At 36.7% G+C, this 14,354-nt stretch overlaps 1 protein-coding gene and 1 long non-coding RNA gene across 2 annotated transcripts in view; one reads left to right on the top strand and one right to left on the bottom strand.

The window, feature by feature from the left end:
• The window catches only part of col4a1 (collagen, type IV, alpha 1), a 55,394-nt gene that overhangs the window by 21,609 nt on the left and 19,431 nt on the right, over window positions 1–14,354 (top strand). The window contains exons 3-21 of the mRNA XM_066706168.1: window positions 1,251–1,340; window positions 2,479–2,523; window positions 2,875–2,919; window positions 3,165–3,227; window positions 3,853–3,906; window positions 4,627–4,653; window positions 5,052–5,126; window positions 5,511–5,573; window positions 7,496–7,531; window positions 7,648–7,686; window positions 7,984–8,070; window positions 8,254–8,289; window positions 9,140–9,199; window positions 9,600–9,635; window positions 9,987–10,031; window positions 10,391–10,423; window positions 10,624–10,684; window positions 10,919–10,954; window positions 11,387–11,533. Of these exons, the coding sequence (XP_066562265.1) occupies window positions 1,251–1,340; window positions 2,479–2,523; window positions 2,875–2,919; window positions 3,165–3,227; window positions 3,853–3,906; window positions 4,627–4,653; window positions 5,052–5,126; window positions 5,511–5,573; window positions 7,496–7,531; window positions 7,648–7,686; window positions 7,984–8,070; window positions 8,254–8,289; window positions 9,140–9,199; window positions 9,600–9,635; window positions 9,987–10,031; window positions 10,391–10,423; window positions 10,624–10,684; window positions 10,919–10,954; window positions 11,387–11,533 (1,078 nt within the window). The remainder of the gene's footprint in view (window positions 1–1,250; window positions 1,341–2,478; window positions 2,524–2,874; window positions 2,920–3,164; window positions 3,228–3,852; window positions 3,907–4,626; window positions 4,654–5,051; window positions 5,127–5,510; window positions 5,574–7,495; window positions 7,532–7,647; window positions 7,687–7,983; window positions 8,071–8,253; window positions 8,290–9,139; window positions 9,200–9,599; window positions 9,636–9,986; window positions 10,032–10,390; window positions 10,424–10,623; window positions 10,685–10,918; window positions 10,955–11,386; window positions 11,534–14,354) is intronic.
• Window positions 11,334–14,354, bottom strand: part of LOC136750978 (uncharacterized) — a 147,243-nt gene continuing 144,222 nt past the window's right edge. The window contains exon 3 of the long non-coding RNA XR_010816978.1: window positions 11,334–11,536. This is a non-coding gene — a long non-coding RNA (uncharacterized LOC136750978). The remainder of the gene's footprint in view (window positions 11,537–14,354) is intronic.

Genomic DNA, 14,354 nt, shown 5'->3' with positions numbered 1-14,354 from the left:
AATGTCAAGAAATTTTTTCCTGCTATTGGGAAGAATTTGCTCTTTGTGTCTGGAAGGTTTTTAGAAACATTATGTGAGAGAGCAGGGAACAGAAGCCCATGACAACTTGAATTAATCGGCAGCAGTGCCAAATAAAACATATTAAAAAAAAGGACCAATGACAAAGCAGGGGAAGAAATAAATGGACTCTGAAAACTGCGTTGAGAACTCAAATGTCAGATTTAAAAGTATAAGCATTTTCATTTAATAAAATACAGAATAACTGTTTATGTTTTAGGGAAAAGGACAGAAGAGTCTGTTATGTGACAAACCTTCCCCTGCATTTATAAATATAGGAACTCACAGTGAACCACTTTGATAAATCGGTGTATTGTTTAACCTGATGGCAAAGAAAGTTAATTCTTATCAGCACTTTTTTCATGACACTCTTTTCGTTGTGCATCTTACATGAACATATTTCCATACAGGAAAGCCTCGCTTCTCTGCCTGTGATTCTGCATACTGTATATACTATACACCCCGTGTGCCTCAGGAACATTAAGAAATGTGAATCCAAACATATTTATATAATTTCCAAAACAATTACAAAAAATTATATATTTACATCATTTAAATGTAATTTAAATTATTTATCAATCAATTAAGCTGTTTATGAAAATGCAGTTGTACATACTGCTGCTTGTGTGATTCCTGTGAGAACCAGTGGAGGGAGGATGTATTAGCTCATTGGGTCACAGCTTGCCAAAGAGAAGAAATGTAATTGTCTAGATTACAGCACCACCTAGAGGCAACTAGAGAAACCTCTCTTTGTGGGTTGCATCAAATTATCCGTATAAGTGATGAAGTGATGAAGTGCAATATCTTCAGAACATATTAAGCACTCGAGGTCTCTGAATACCCTTTAGGACAGAATGTCAGCTCACATTATTATACTTCCTATAACAGCCTCTTCTCAGTTTTGTTCTTTCACAGGTTTGTGGCATGCTCCAGACATTTGATGTGAAGGTAGTCATCAGAAGGCTGTAATTGTAAATAAATGGCCTAAATGTACTTGTGGGTTAATAAACTGTTGGTCTCAATGATTTACTACAGAGGGGGCAGTGTGCCCACACAGACAGTTTACTTAAAAATACAATACTCTGCGAAAATCCATGGTTTTGTAAGACATAGTAACACTGCACCAAACAGAAATTGTGGATTACAATTTTATATGAGAAAAGATTTAAAGTCAAATGTTTGCTCTTCTCCAGGGTGAAAGGGGATTTCCAGGATTACAAGGCAACATGGGGTTTCCTGGAATGCAAGGACATGAGGGGCCCCCAGGACCAATGGGCCCCAGGGTGAGTTCGCCAAACTGATTGCACTCGTTCTCTCTGTCTTATCTTCTCCAGACACAAGGATACTAGAATAAAACCGATAGTACTGGTACCATCATGTTACACGGTTATAATTTCAATCAGTATAAGTGAACAATTAATTCAAAGATATTGACACATAACAGCAGTACATCTTAAATATAAATAAGAGGGGTTCAGAATACAGGGAGTCTGACAAGGTACATTCACTACTTAAGAAAATACATGTGTGTGGTAAGGTAGAGAGGTATGAGTATGCTTCCAGCTACAGTGCCTTCCATAATGGACCAACGCACAGGAATAAAGCCTTAAAGTGTTGCTTGGTGAGATAAAAAAACAATTACAAACATTTATATAATTGTAGCATTACTTTCTTAATCCAGCATCCCTATTAATGAAATCAGAAAATAATTATAATAATGAAAAGGGACAGCATTCTCCTTGAGCCTTTTGAACTTGAGAAGGGTTCATCATTAATCCCAAGCATGGAGTACTGACCTATGGCAATGTCATTTTTGCTGATTTCTCTAGTGCCTCAAAAGGAAGCACAGAAATCTAAGAATGCACTGTGAAAGAATGAAAATAAACTCTCTAAATATCCTTGAAAACTCCTTTTTGACACTAAAAGGGAGGCCAAGGCTGTACACAGATGAAAAAGATTGCCAGAATTATTCAGGGTCAGATTAATATACAGCTCTTTTACAGCTGTGCTGTTGCTCCTGAAGTGACCAACTGTGTTTCAAGTACTGTGCGATTTCTATATAGTTTTAATTTGGTTGCTACTACTTGACATGTAACACTGCAAATCCTGGAAGAGAAAAACATGTCTGAAAGAGGGATTGTGGGACTTGGGAGGACATTTCTGTACTGTACTTAGCAATCTTCAAGTGTGAACATTCATGGTTACTGACAAATCCATGTCTTGCTCAAGTAAACTCAAAAGTCCTTTTTCAAAGCTGTATTTTTCATTATCTTGAAAGGATAAGGTTGTTTTCTCCTTCAATTAAGTTATTTTTCTCTTCTTATTAATAGGCTTGTTTATTATATGTGATCAAAAGTCATTGTTGTTTCCGCTCGTTGAGTTAAATGCCTTTGCCTGAACTGTCAGTAATGTTTCCTACAGGGTGACAATGGTGAACCAGGAACTCCAGGACTTAAAGGAATGCGTGTAAGTTATCCCTGACTGTGAATTTTGAATTATATTTTACTGCAAGTATTCAATATTTGTATTCTACATACATTAAGGTTTTAAACTTTTTCATACATAGGATTTATTACTTCTACCTGACTTCCTAGATTATGATATTTTATTGGATTTTAACTTGCCATTGTTTCTGATGTAACCTGAAAACAAACACTTGTTGTGTGATTTTTAAAAGAAATTTGTATTTTTTTAACTGTTAGTGATTAGTTGATATGTGCATGCCTTTGTTATAATTAGTATAGCTAGCATACATGGAAATGATTACTATATATTAAATTATATGATATACATTATACTCTTATTGTTGTATCATAGGGTTCATCAGGTTTACCAGGATTTCCAGGAAACCCAGGCCTTCCAGTAAGTGCGAGAATACATTATTACTTTTACCTTTATTATATACTTGTGCTGTATATATGTACTGTCACCAGAAATTCAGATTAATAATGGCATCTGGAATTCAGAGTTATTTGTAAGGTGCTTTCTGTATCATGCTGATAAAGAAAAGTGTTTCCATACTAAAGAAGTACTTATTTGTAATTTTAGTCATGTATATATTTTTTATGTGTATTTCTGAATTTAATTTCTGTTTGCTTTCCTGACAGGGTATCCCAGGACAAGACGGTCCTCCTGGTTCACCAGGAATCCCAGGGTGCAATGGGACAAAGGTAATGTTGATAAAATCAGGGTGCTTCTCTTTTTACGTTAATACTGTCAATCTGGTTTCATCTGCTATTTCTGCTGGATTTACATGTGCTCAATAATCATGACTCTGTAACATAGCACACACAGATCACGCTCATTGGTCACAGTAGAGCAAAATCACATCTCTCAGGCAGGGTGCCCTGGTGGGAAGGGTCAATTGCTTTCTCATGTTTTAAAATAGTTTTAAAATACCATGTTAACCAGAGCAAGAATTGTTCTTGAATCCAAAGAGACTTCCATAGTCCATATTCCTTGTGCCAGTCCTAATCTCACAGTACTCCCCAAAATATCTTGAGCAGAATGGTCATGACTTTTCCCATAACTGCTGCATTTGTTGACATTCTTGAATAAGATGTATATCTTATGAAAATAACAAAACCATTCGTTTTGAAAATCTGAATGCTGATTTAAAAAAAATACAATGGGAATCATACCCGTACATGCATGCGTATGGCTTGTTGTTATGCAGAGACAGACAAACAGAAAACATAGTGACACTTAAACACACCATAGGCACTATACATATGCAGTATTTCTGTACTGGTGCTATATTCTTTGGATTTCACATGATGTTTTATTATTTTACAGGGTGAACGAGGCTTTGATGGAATCCCTGGCATTCCAGGACTTCTGGGACCCCCTGTAAGTTGTCACCAGTGGACAATCAGTGATCAGGGAAGACTCAATATCCTGGAGTTTGTCAAAAACACTAGAATTCTTTGCAGTATATTTCAATATAGAACAATACTTAACTTTAACGATATATTTATTTCTCCAAACATGCTATTTTAAAAATGTATGAACATAAGATGAAATAATAAATAAATTATATGATCCCAGTACCTCCCAGTTTTAATGTAGTTTAAAACTAAAGTTCGGGAGGAAGACAACCCCCAATCACGCTTCACTCTGCTCCAGGCTCAACCAATGAGATGCACCCACACATACACACTCAATCATAAATAACACACATCAAGTTGTTTTGCCCTGCGTCAGTAGCTCGCTCCCATAGCATCACAATGATCCTTGGCTCCATACACTGTGTGTGTGTGTGTGTGTGGGGTGGTTTCTGATGGATTCTTCCTCATGGCCAGGCTGTTGTTCCCTCAGCCAAGTGGGTTAAGGCCAAAATAACTACACCGCTACTTTTTCCACCTATTTTTATAGGGGGTTGTCTGAACTACTGAATTTTACTTCAGATATCTTGCAGTTATGGTAATAAATAGATAAATGAGTGATTGAATGGTCACTGCTAATTTTTAAAATGATATGCCAGCTTAGGAGCATAGATGTCATCGATTACCCATTTTATGAATGTATGTATCTGAATGAACTATTAAACTGATGATTCTCTTTTTTCAGGGTATCCCTGGATTAACAGGAATTAAGGTAATTCAACCCTGGATCCTTAAGAGTTTCATAATTTATACTGCAATCTTGAGCTTTATTTACTAGTGACTGACACTATTTGCACTCAATCGGTCCATTAACATAATCGGTCCTACTCAGTTATAGCACTGTCATAGGCTTACTCTCAGATATTTTTGCCTATTTTTATACATGGAAATCTTCAGGGAGAAACAAGTTTAGCTTATTAAAAAGTACAGTATATGATTGCCCTCTACTGGAAAGATATTTTCTTCCATTAACATTTTATTGTCTCAGTCCGAAGTCAAATAAAAAGGCTTGACTCTGAAATACCAAAAAGAAAAGCAGTACTCTTGCTGCTCCAGACAAAATGCATTTAGAATTGTATGTAAATTGACCAATTTATATCTTACTTACAGGGTGAACCCGGTGACATCATAGGTTTTATTCCACAAAAAGGTGATAGAGGATTACCTGGGATTCCAGGGAGGCCGGTAGGTGTGCAGCATGTGTCAACCTTGCCATCAAACCTCTTTTATTTATAAAGGAGAAAGGTAGATAATCAGCATGTAAGTAAGGATGAAAATTGTTTAGTGTTAAACAATCATGTGGTGCCATCTGCTGGTGAGTCAGCATGTGAAATACTGTATATATAATGTATATATATATATATATATATATATATATATATACACACATATATATTAATACACAATTAAATTATTGTTCTGCAGTAATTTCTTGTTACACTTTAATCTTGTGATCACTTTCAGATTTTCAGATTCAGATTCAAGTTTTTAGGTTTAGAATCTTTTTATTTGCGTTGGCGTTAAACATTTAATTTCAGACAAACTAAAATGGTTTATTGACTGTTTCAGGGACCATCAGGATTACCAGGAATAGAAGGACACATAGGCCCAATGGGTCCTCCAGGGCCCAAAGTAAGTGCACTAAGCGTCTGTCATCTAATTGTTTAACTGTACATTATAAATCACATATGAGAAACCAGCCAATCACAGTGCACCATTTCCAAACATTCCTATACCTCTTATCTTATGTATCAATGTCATCCAGTGTATATATTTATCAGTACTGAAAAATTCTTCAGTTACCAGCAACATTTCCCAACACTGCTAGCGATGAAAGTTTCACAGGTTGTGCATCTGCTCAGCTTGCTTCGCATTCCTCTTACCCAATCTCTTATACAATAAGACAATATTCCCAAAACATATTAACCTATGGAACTTGTAAAATGCATATTATTAGTGATATGTACCAGTATAAAATATAAAATGTTCCACATCTGGGCCTAGTGAAATGACTAGATAATACTGATATTAAAATGAGCCTCTGCTAATAAACAACAACCTAACCAAAGGTAGAAGAAGTACTTGCAACCTACGCTTCTAATTATGTACATACAGATTCTGTATTATTATTATTATTATTATTATTATTATTATTATTATTATTATTATTATTATTATTTATTGGCAGACGCCCTTATCCAGGGTGACTTACAACATGAGTGCAAAACAAAGTACAAAATACAGTTCAGTAAAGGCATTAATCATTACAAATTAAATTTACATAAAACATAGCAATTCAAAATATAATACATTCTACAACTTCCGATTTACAATTGACACAGACAAGTACAGTAAGTGAGGTCCTACATCCTGGACGGTAAAAGCTAAGTTCTGTCAAGTTGTAGGGTCACAGTCAAGGGCTACGGGAAAGGGAGCAAGGAGGAAAACAATCAAAAATGCAAGAAGCATAATAAAACTCTGTGAAGTGCTATTTAATGGAGGTTAAAAGGACTAATATATTATAAGTACTGTCTGAAAAGATGCGTCTTGAGTAAGCACCGGAATGAGGTCAAGGACTCTGCTGTTTTGAGTTCAGTGGGAAGGTTGTTCCACCATTTAGGGGCCAGGGATGAGAAGGAGTGGCTCTGGAGGAAGGGGAGCAGAGAGGAGGTAGGGTTAGTCTTCTGACGCTGGAGGAGCGCAGTGGTCTGGAGGGGATGTATGGAGAGATTAGTGACTGAAGGTAACTCGGTGCAGTGTGGTCGAGACAGCTGTAGGTGAGGGTCAAAGTCTTGAACTGAATGCGTGCCGCTATCGGGAGCCAGTGGAGGGAGCGGAGCAGTGGAGTAGCGTGTGCGAATCGTGGCAGAGAGAATACCAGACGAGCCGCAGAGTTCTGGATGAGCTGGAGCAGCGGGTAGTAGATGCGGGCAGGCCGGCCAGGAGGGAGTTGCAGTAGTCCAGGCGGGAGAGGACCAGTGACTGGACGAGCTGCTGAGTCGAGTAGTCGATAAGGAAGGGTCGGATTCGGTGTATGTTGCTCAGGAGGAATCTACAGGTGCGTGTCAGCGTGGTGATGTGCTGGGTGTAGGAGAGCGCAGGATCGAGGGTGACTCCTAGATTTTTAGCGGAAGAAGAAGGAGAGAGTGTGGTGGATTCCAAGGGGATCGAGATGGGGAGGTCAGCAGATGGTGAGGAAGAGTGGGGGAAAAACAGGAGATCCGATTCGGAGAGGTTGAGCTTGAGGTGGTGTGAGTCTTAGCAAATAATGCATTTAGGAAGAGCATAATGTAGTGAATATTAACTGATTCTGTCTGAGACCAGATCATAATTTTGACCTACCCAGGAACCACAAATCACAAACTTGTACCAAATTGTGGTTACATTTTCTGCAAAATGCCACATTCTACTATGACTATTATTACTTTATAATAAGATAAGGTGAAAGGGTATAAATTTGTGATTTGCATTATAAAGTCAACGTATAGATTTGGCCATTGTTTTACATGCGAGAGTAAACATTTTTACATTTCTGTTTTGTGTTTTCTTCCCAGGGAGAACGTGGCCCCCCGGGCCCTCCAGGACCAAAGGTGAGGTTAAATTAATTTACTATAGGATACAGTAGTGTATCTCAGCCTATTGATTGTATACAATGTGAGGAATAATCTAACATTTAATTTTTTATTTTTCTTTCTTTTTCTGGTAGGGTGATAAGTTGAGTTTCCATGGTGAAAAAGGAGACAAAGTAAGTAAAAGATTTGCAAAAATTACTTTGAGAGAATTAAGTAGTAACTTCATGAGTTTTTGATTTACACATCAGATGCATACTAGTTATATACTGTAGTTACAATAAAACAATTTTAGCGTACTGCTTTCCAATATTAATAAAATCTCTGTATTTTGTAACATTAAATAAGCTGTTTTATTTTTATGTAATTGCATTTGCCTTTATGGTAATTTATTCATGTAATTTTGACTTTTATTCTGTTGTTGATCAGAGTTTGTGCCCTGGCCTGACTTGATTGAAATTACTGTTTTACAGGGAGATAGAGGACCTATTGGACCCCCTGGGACATACGACCCTTCTGAACATAAAGAACCTATAGTTGTACATGAAGTAGGACCTAAGGTAATGATACTTACCTTTCGTTTTATTACAGCTGAATTGTAAAGCTCTATCTCCTTAAAAGGATGAGTGTGTTACTCTGCACTCCTTTAACAATTTAGTTGTATCAATACAAAATGTACACTCAAAGTTGTACAGACAACTTGTCAAGTATTGCCTAATTTTGTGCTGTTTGTATTTCTCTAGGGTAATACCGGCCTACCCGGTGTGAAAGGTGAAAAAGTAAGTGAGATCTACAATTGATAAAGGCTGTGTTCTGGTAATATTTAAGCAGACAAACTGGTGTCCTTGATCCTTATACATTAGAAGGACAAGATATTAAGATCCTAAGCAAAAGCTGTCGTTTAAGAGGTTACATTCTATTACTGAGCCAAAACTTCAATTCAAAGCATCTCAGTTCTAGAAGGAATTCTTGATTGATGTAATATTTATTAGTTTGCATGTGTGTTTAATCAAAACATTCTGTGGCACAGCTGACTTGATAACATTTGACCAAACTAAGTTTACATTAGGGATACAGATCAAGATAAGATGGATCTTATCTATATAATGTGTCTTGCAAAAGTATTAAAACCCTTTCTATGCTGTCCCAGTTTGTGAAATTAGACATATATATTCTTTCTACAAAAATATTATATTATTAACTTCAATGCTTAACTGAAGATAACAACCAAAGAGAAACAATTGAAATATGTTGATTGCATAAGTTTTCAGACCCATCAACTCAATATCTGGTGGAAGCACCTTTGGCAAGAATTAAAGTATTTATTGTGTATGTGTAACAACTTTGCACACTGCAATTTTTGCCCCTTTTCTTGTCAGGTTTGCTCAAGATCTCTCAAGTTACTTGGCAATCGCTTAATGATGTGTTTAGTTGTATTTACCTATATATTAATGTATTGTTATTAATTTTCTCGTGTTAATTTTAGAATTCTATGATGAATAATAATAATAATATGATGCACAAATTATTCATGCCTGAAAGCACACTTTTTGAGAAACACAGATTCAGTCAATTGTTCTCATGTTTGTTTTCTTCGTTAGTAATTCCTCACATCTAATGTTTTTGTAGGGCTACTGCACTCCATATTTACATGGAATTAAAGGTGAACCCGGACAACCTGGCCCTAGAGTAAGTGTTTACTTCATATCTGTTCTGCACCATCTTGCAGTATCTTCAGTGACATGAGTGCAGGGTTTGTTTTTCAATACAATGAGACCCTCAACACCGAGCTAGAAAAAGCCATTTGGCAGTACACTACTAAAACTGTCTATATTGACTACACAGACTAAATCACTGATCAGGTGCATATCACAGAAAGAATGACAGAGGGCAAATACAGAAAGAAACTGATAGTTCTTGCACAATTTTGGTTTACAGTAAAAGTTGATTACTTTGATTTCATATACAGGATAACCACATTAACTATAAAAAGAAATTGATTATGAATGTTAAGATTAATTATTAAGATATAATACTGATACAAATTAAGGTGATGATCTTACAGATTTGTATTTCTTTTCAATTTCAGGGCAAGCAGGGAAAAGACGGAGAAAACGGAAGTAAAGTATGAAATATTTCTGTTCTGTGTATTTAATCTTTTACTTGGACTATTAAAATGGAATAAGCATGGCAGCTATTAGCAATATATAGCTGATTTAGAAAAAACTTGAAAGAGAGGAACATACTGATATAATATTTAACATTATATTGTGCTACCCCATTTCCTGCTTATGTACACTGTTATTAAGATTAAGTGTTATCCGCCCTTATATTTTATAATGTTATTGTTTGGATTTTAATTGTCCATGAAAAAAAGAGAAAAAGAGGAGCATATTTAAAAAAATATTTAAAATATCTGATTACTACTCAACCTACAGAAAAAGGTCACTGACAAATGTAATTGCATTGTTAACAGGGTGAAAAGGGCAGTACGGGATATTTTGGACAAGAAGGAATGAAGGTAACCTCACAGTTTCTAATAATCCACCTTCCTGCTTGATGTCTGACCTTTTGGATAGTTGTACAATATTTGTAATATCTTTAAATATCTATCTATCTATCTATCTATCTATCTATCTATCTATCTATCTATCTATGTCTATCTATCTATCTATCTATCTATCTATCTATCTATCTATCTATCTATCTATCTATCTATCTGTCTGTCTGTCTGTACATTTAAATTCAGTTTTAGACTAGTGTAACAACTTTATAGACCAGTAACTTGAGGGACAATGGGAGGCTTTGTGATTTCAGAGTGAAGCCACAGTCCTCTAATAACAGCATCATCTATACTATTTAAATTCTCTCTGTTTGTAGGGTGACAAGGGTGAAGCAGGACCCCCTGGATTTGTAAGCATTTAACACTTCTGCCTATATTATGTTCATTGTATATTTCTTCTTGGCAAATTAATGGATACAACTGCTTATTTCTTTCTAAAAGGAGTCACTTTACACTACCACTTGTAAATATATCTGTTTAATTAGTACATTGTTTCATTCATGGACAGCGTGATGCACATTTCGAGTAAAATGTATTTGATTTCATTCAGGCTGATGGGCCACCTGGTCCCCCTGGTTTTCCAGGCATAAAGGGTGACAAAGGAGAACGAGGTACATGGCTTGGGTTATTTTATCCTGTACTGTGTGTCTGTAGCTAAAATACTTCTTATGACTTAGAAATATTTGTTACTTTTGACTTAATAAGACAAAAACTAAATGTCCTGAATTACTTTACGGTAACAAAGTTTCTTTAATAGTTCAGGCTTGCTGTGTATGTTAAGTGTGTGGGTGGAATTTGCTTTTGTTTTGTGAGGATGGCCTTAATTGTGGCAAATTCTTTGGCAGGTTTTCCTGGTATTCAAGGAGAGTCAGGTCCTCCAGGTAAATATATATTTATAGGATTATATATTTATGGCATATATGTTTTTAGCATAATGGTTCAAATAAAGGTTATTTTTTATACACTTAATTTATATTATATTCACTAGAAAACAGTAGGAAATAATGTGATAACATATCTGTACTTTATATAAGAAAACTATGAATTAATCATGTATTTCACTCCTGTTGTGGTAATCAATATGTTAATGTAGTTTCTCATATTATACTTAACTGTATTTATGCTTTGATACATCAGTTGAGAAAATAAGCTGCACAAAGTAACTTGTCAACTTGTCAAATGCAGTGAAATACAGTGAAGAGGAAAGCTATTTTAGACGACCCTTAACCTGCTTAAAAGAAAACAGAAGAGAGTTATATGTGTGTTTTTGTTTGTTTTGTTTAATTTAATTACTTTCTAATGTTCTCTATCAGGTCTCAGTCTCCAGGGACCCCCAGGTAATCCAGGGTATCCAGGAGAGTCTGGTCAGAAGGGTGATCAAGGGGCTCCTGGGCTGTCACTGCCCGGTGAGAGAGGTCAGGACGGGCTCCCCGGCTTTCCAGGTCCCCCGGGGCCTCCAGGTACTGCAAAAACAATATTCTTCATTACTTCTCCACATGAAATGCCAAAAGCATGATCTAATTTGCCTATTGTGTTTATTGTACTGAACTTATTGTTTGGATACATTAACAGGGATAGTTAAATGACACAAATGTTATAGTCATAACTGTATATTCCTAAACTCTACAACTATACTACTGTATATTACTTTGACTTTTATATTTACCCTGCATTCACCTCTAACCAGTGTTCCTTTTAGAAACCCAGAAAAGACCTAGGTTTTTGTTAAAACGTGATAAAATGAAGAAGCATTCAGTTTGCAGATAACAAGCAGTTCAAAGCCTATATGATGAATTAAACCCCCTTGGACTAACCAAGACATTTCATGTTTTTTTTTTTCATTAACTTTTGTTTCACAATAAAAATGATCTTGCCTCTGCGAGACATTGAGTAGGTTGTGTAAATCAATGGCAAAAAGAGTAAATGCATCAGAATGTCAGGTTGTAACACTTGAAAATGTGAAAAAGTCCAAGGGGGGAGAATAATTCCTATAGGCTGGGAAAATGTATCATTACAGACAATAGACAATTAGAGCACTTGAAAAATCTACTGTTAGATTTTTAATAATTTAATTTACAGGTTCGTTTTAGACATGAAGATGTACAGCAGTAAGAAACATTAGACAAAAATGCATTAAAAATAACTAACAAGACCAGCCTTCAGTTGAACAGTGGGGGTAATACAGGTCTACATCATTTCATCACGGGGTACATTTCATCACCAGCGTTACAAACTACACATGCACACTCTACACACAGGCGCTGTCCCTTTTGATTTAGATTGAATATTCTTTAATGACCCATGATTCCAAAACATACTTTTATCAAATCCTACAGTGACGGCAGTCTGTTTTTCAACTATTTAATTTCACCCACAGCCTAGTTCTAATGTATTTCAACATTTCATTTTCTCCCCTTTTTATCGATTAATGCATCACTCAGTTGGCTTGTTTACTCGGGTGCATTCAAGTCGCCCAGACTCTCTGCAGTAAATGTGTGGAGAGCAGATGTTACACTGAAGGAAGCTGTTTACATGAGATGCACCTTCAGTCACCAGCTTTACACAATAACAAAAGATTGAATTCAAAAGGAAAGTTATAGACTTGCTGAGCCGATCAGAGGACAGGCAGACGAGCTAGATCACCTGCGATTGTTCAATTGTTTATCAAAATGTACACATATACATAAACAAGAAATAAAAACAGTATAAACGGGTGTATAAATTGGTATGCACATATGTAGGCAGACATACAATCATAAAACATAAATAACAAGTTCTAAAAATAGCACAAAACTGAAATATGAAAAAAATATGCAACGAAAGCACTTTGAAATGGCTCTGTCTATTACAGCTGCATATCAAAGCAGAATAATAATAGCTTGTGGTGGGGTGCAGGGAAAGAGCTTGGCGTGACCAGGAAGTAGTGACAATAAAACCCAGGAGGATGATGAACAACCACTACCAGCACTGGGTGTCTGGTGGAGATTTATTTGGGGTTCCCGTTAAACTATAAACAGAAACCACACAGCACACTAAAACACAGGGGCCAGGTGCCAAAAAAGAAAAAGTATTCCCATGACCGGCGATGGTGAGAAGACTAAGATACAAGATGAACCCCAAACAGTCCAGAAAACACAAAGCCACTAGTCTCTTCGTCAGACTATGGTGCAGATTGGGCTCCCGCCCCTCCACCCCCGCTGGGGTTGTTCCACGTTCACCAAGGGTTTTCTCCTGCTGAACAAAGGGGTTCCAGACTCTACAGGTGGCCAGTAGGAGGTCCGTGGTCTGTGGTCTGTGGTCTGTGGTCTGTGGTCTGTGGTCTGTGGTCTGTGGTCTGTGGTCTGTGGTCTGTGGTCTGTGGTCTGTGGTCTGTGTAAACAACGCACATAGCGCCACCACTCTCCTATACCAGCACGTCTTCTCAGGCCAAGACCGGGAGACCAAATGGCAGAACCCTGCAGCCTAAATAGTGCTGGGCCCCACCCCTGCAATCAGTGCACTGCCCCACCGCAACCAATCGGCGAGCACAGCACAGATTACAGAAATGGGGCTCTTCCACATGGTCCTGCCCCAAATCAAGATGGCTGCCCCCACGGGAACTTCTGCCCCAACTATGACTCAACCCTCTTCCCAGATATTGGCCCTTCCTACACAGCGCTGTCAATGGTCGGGAGGGCGAATTACAAGAGAGACTCCCTTCACTCCCGTCACATAGCTATATATGAATGATGTGTAGAAAATCAATTGTTTCAGGAATCGACACAATTATAACTCTTTCACAATGACTAATGTTATTACAAAGCCCATACTGTCGGCTAAATTATATTCAGTATAACCTCAGTATCACATAAACTGCGGTCCCAGTTGAAGGAGAAAAAAATTATATATTTATAAAGTATTAATTTTTAGCAGTTTACAGCTGAAATGCCTTATATGTATTTAATGAAAATGTTTATTAACATATAGGCCTAAGAACAGATATGCAGGAGAAATTCAAATATGAAGAGATATTTACTTTTACATTACAAAAGCGGCTCAAAAAGCAGCTAGTGCGGTTTTGGTGTTAAACTGTTTTCAGTGTTATTGTCTGCTCCTTTTATCTGACCTACTTATTAATTGTATTCTGTTGTGCGAATGAACTGCTCTTTGGGGCATCTTTTTGAATTAACATCTATATTCTTCCTTTAACCGAAGGGGACCTGTGTGGGGTGTTTTCAGTATTTGTATAATACTCCATTTCCTTATACACAACATCGTTGTGTTAAAATAAAAAATAAAAAA

This window comes from Amia ocellicauda, chromosome 6 (genome assembly GCF_036373705.1).
Source record: "Amia ocellicauda isolate fAmiCal2 chromosome 6, fAmiCal2.hap1, whole genome shotgun sequence".
NCBI classification, from domain to species: Eukaryota; Metazoa; Chordata; class Actinopteri; order Amiiformes; family Amiidae; genus Amia; species Amia ocellicauda.
This window is presented reverse-complemented; position numbering and strand designations above follow the sequence as displayed.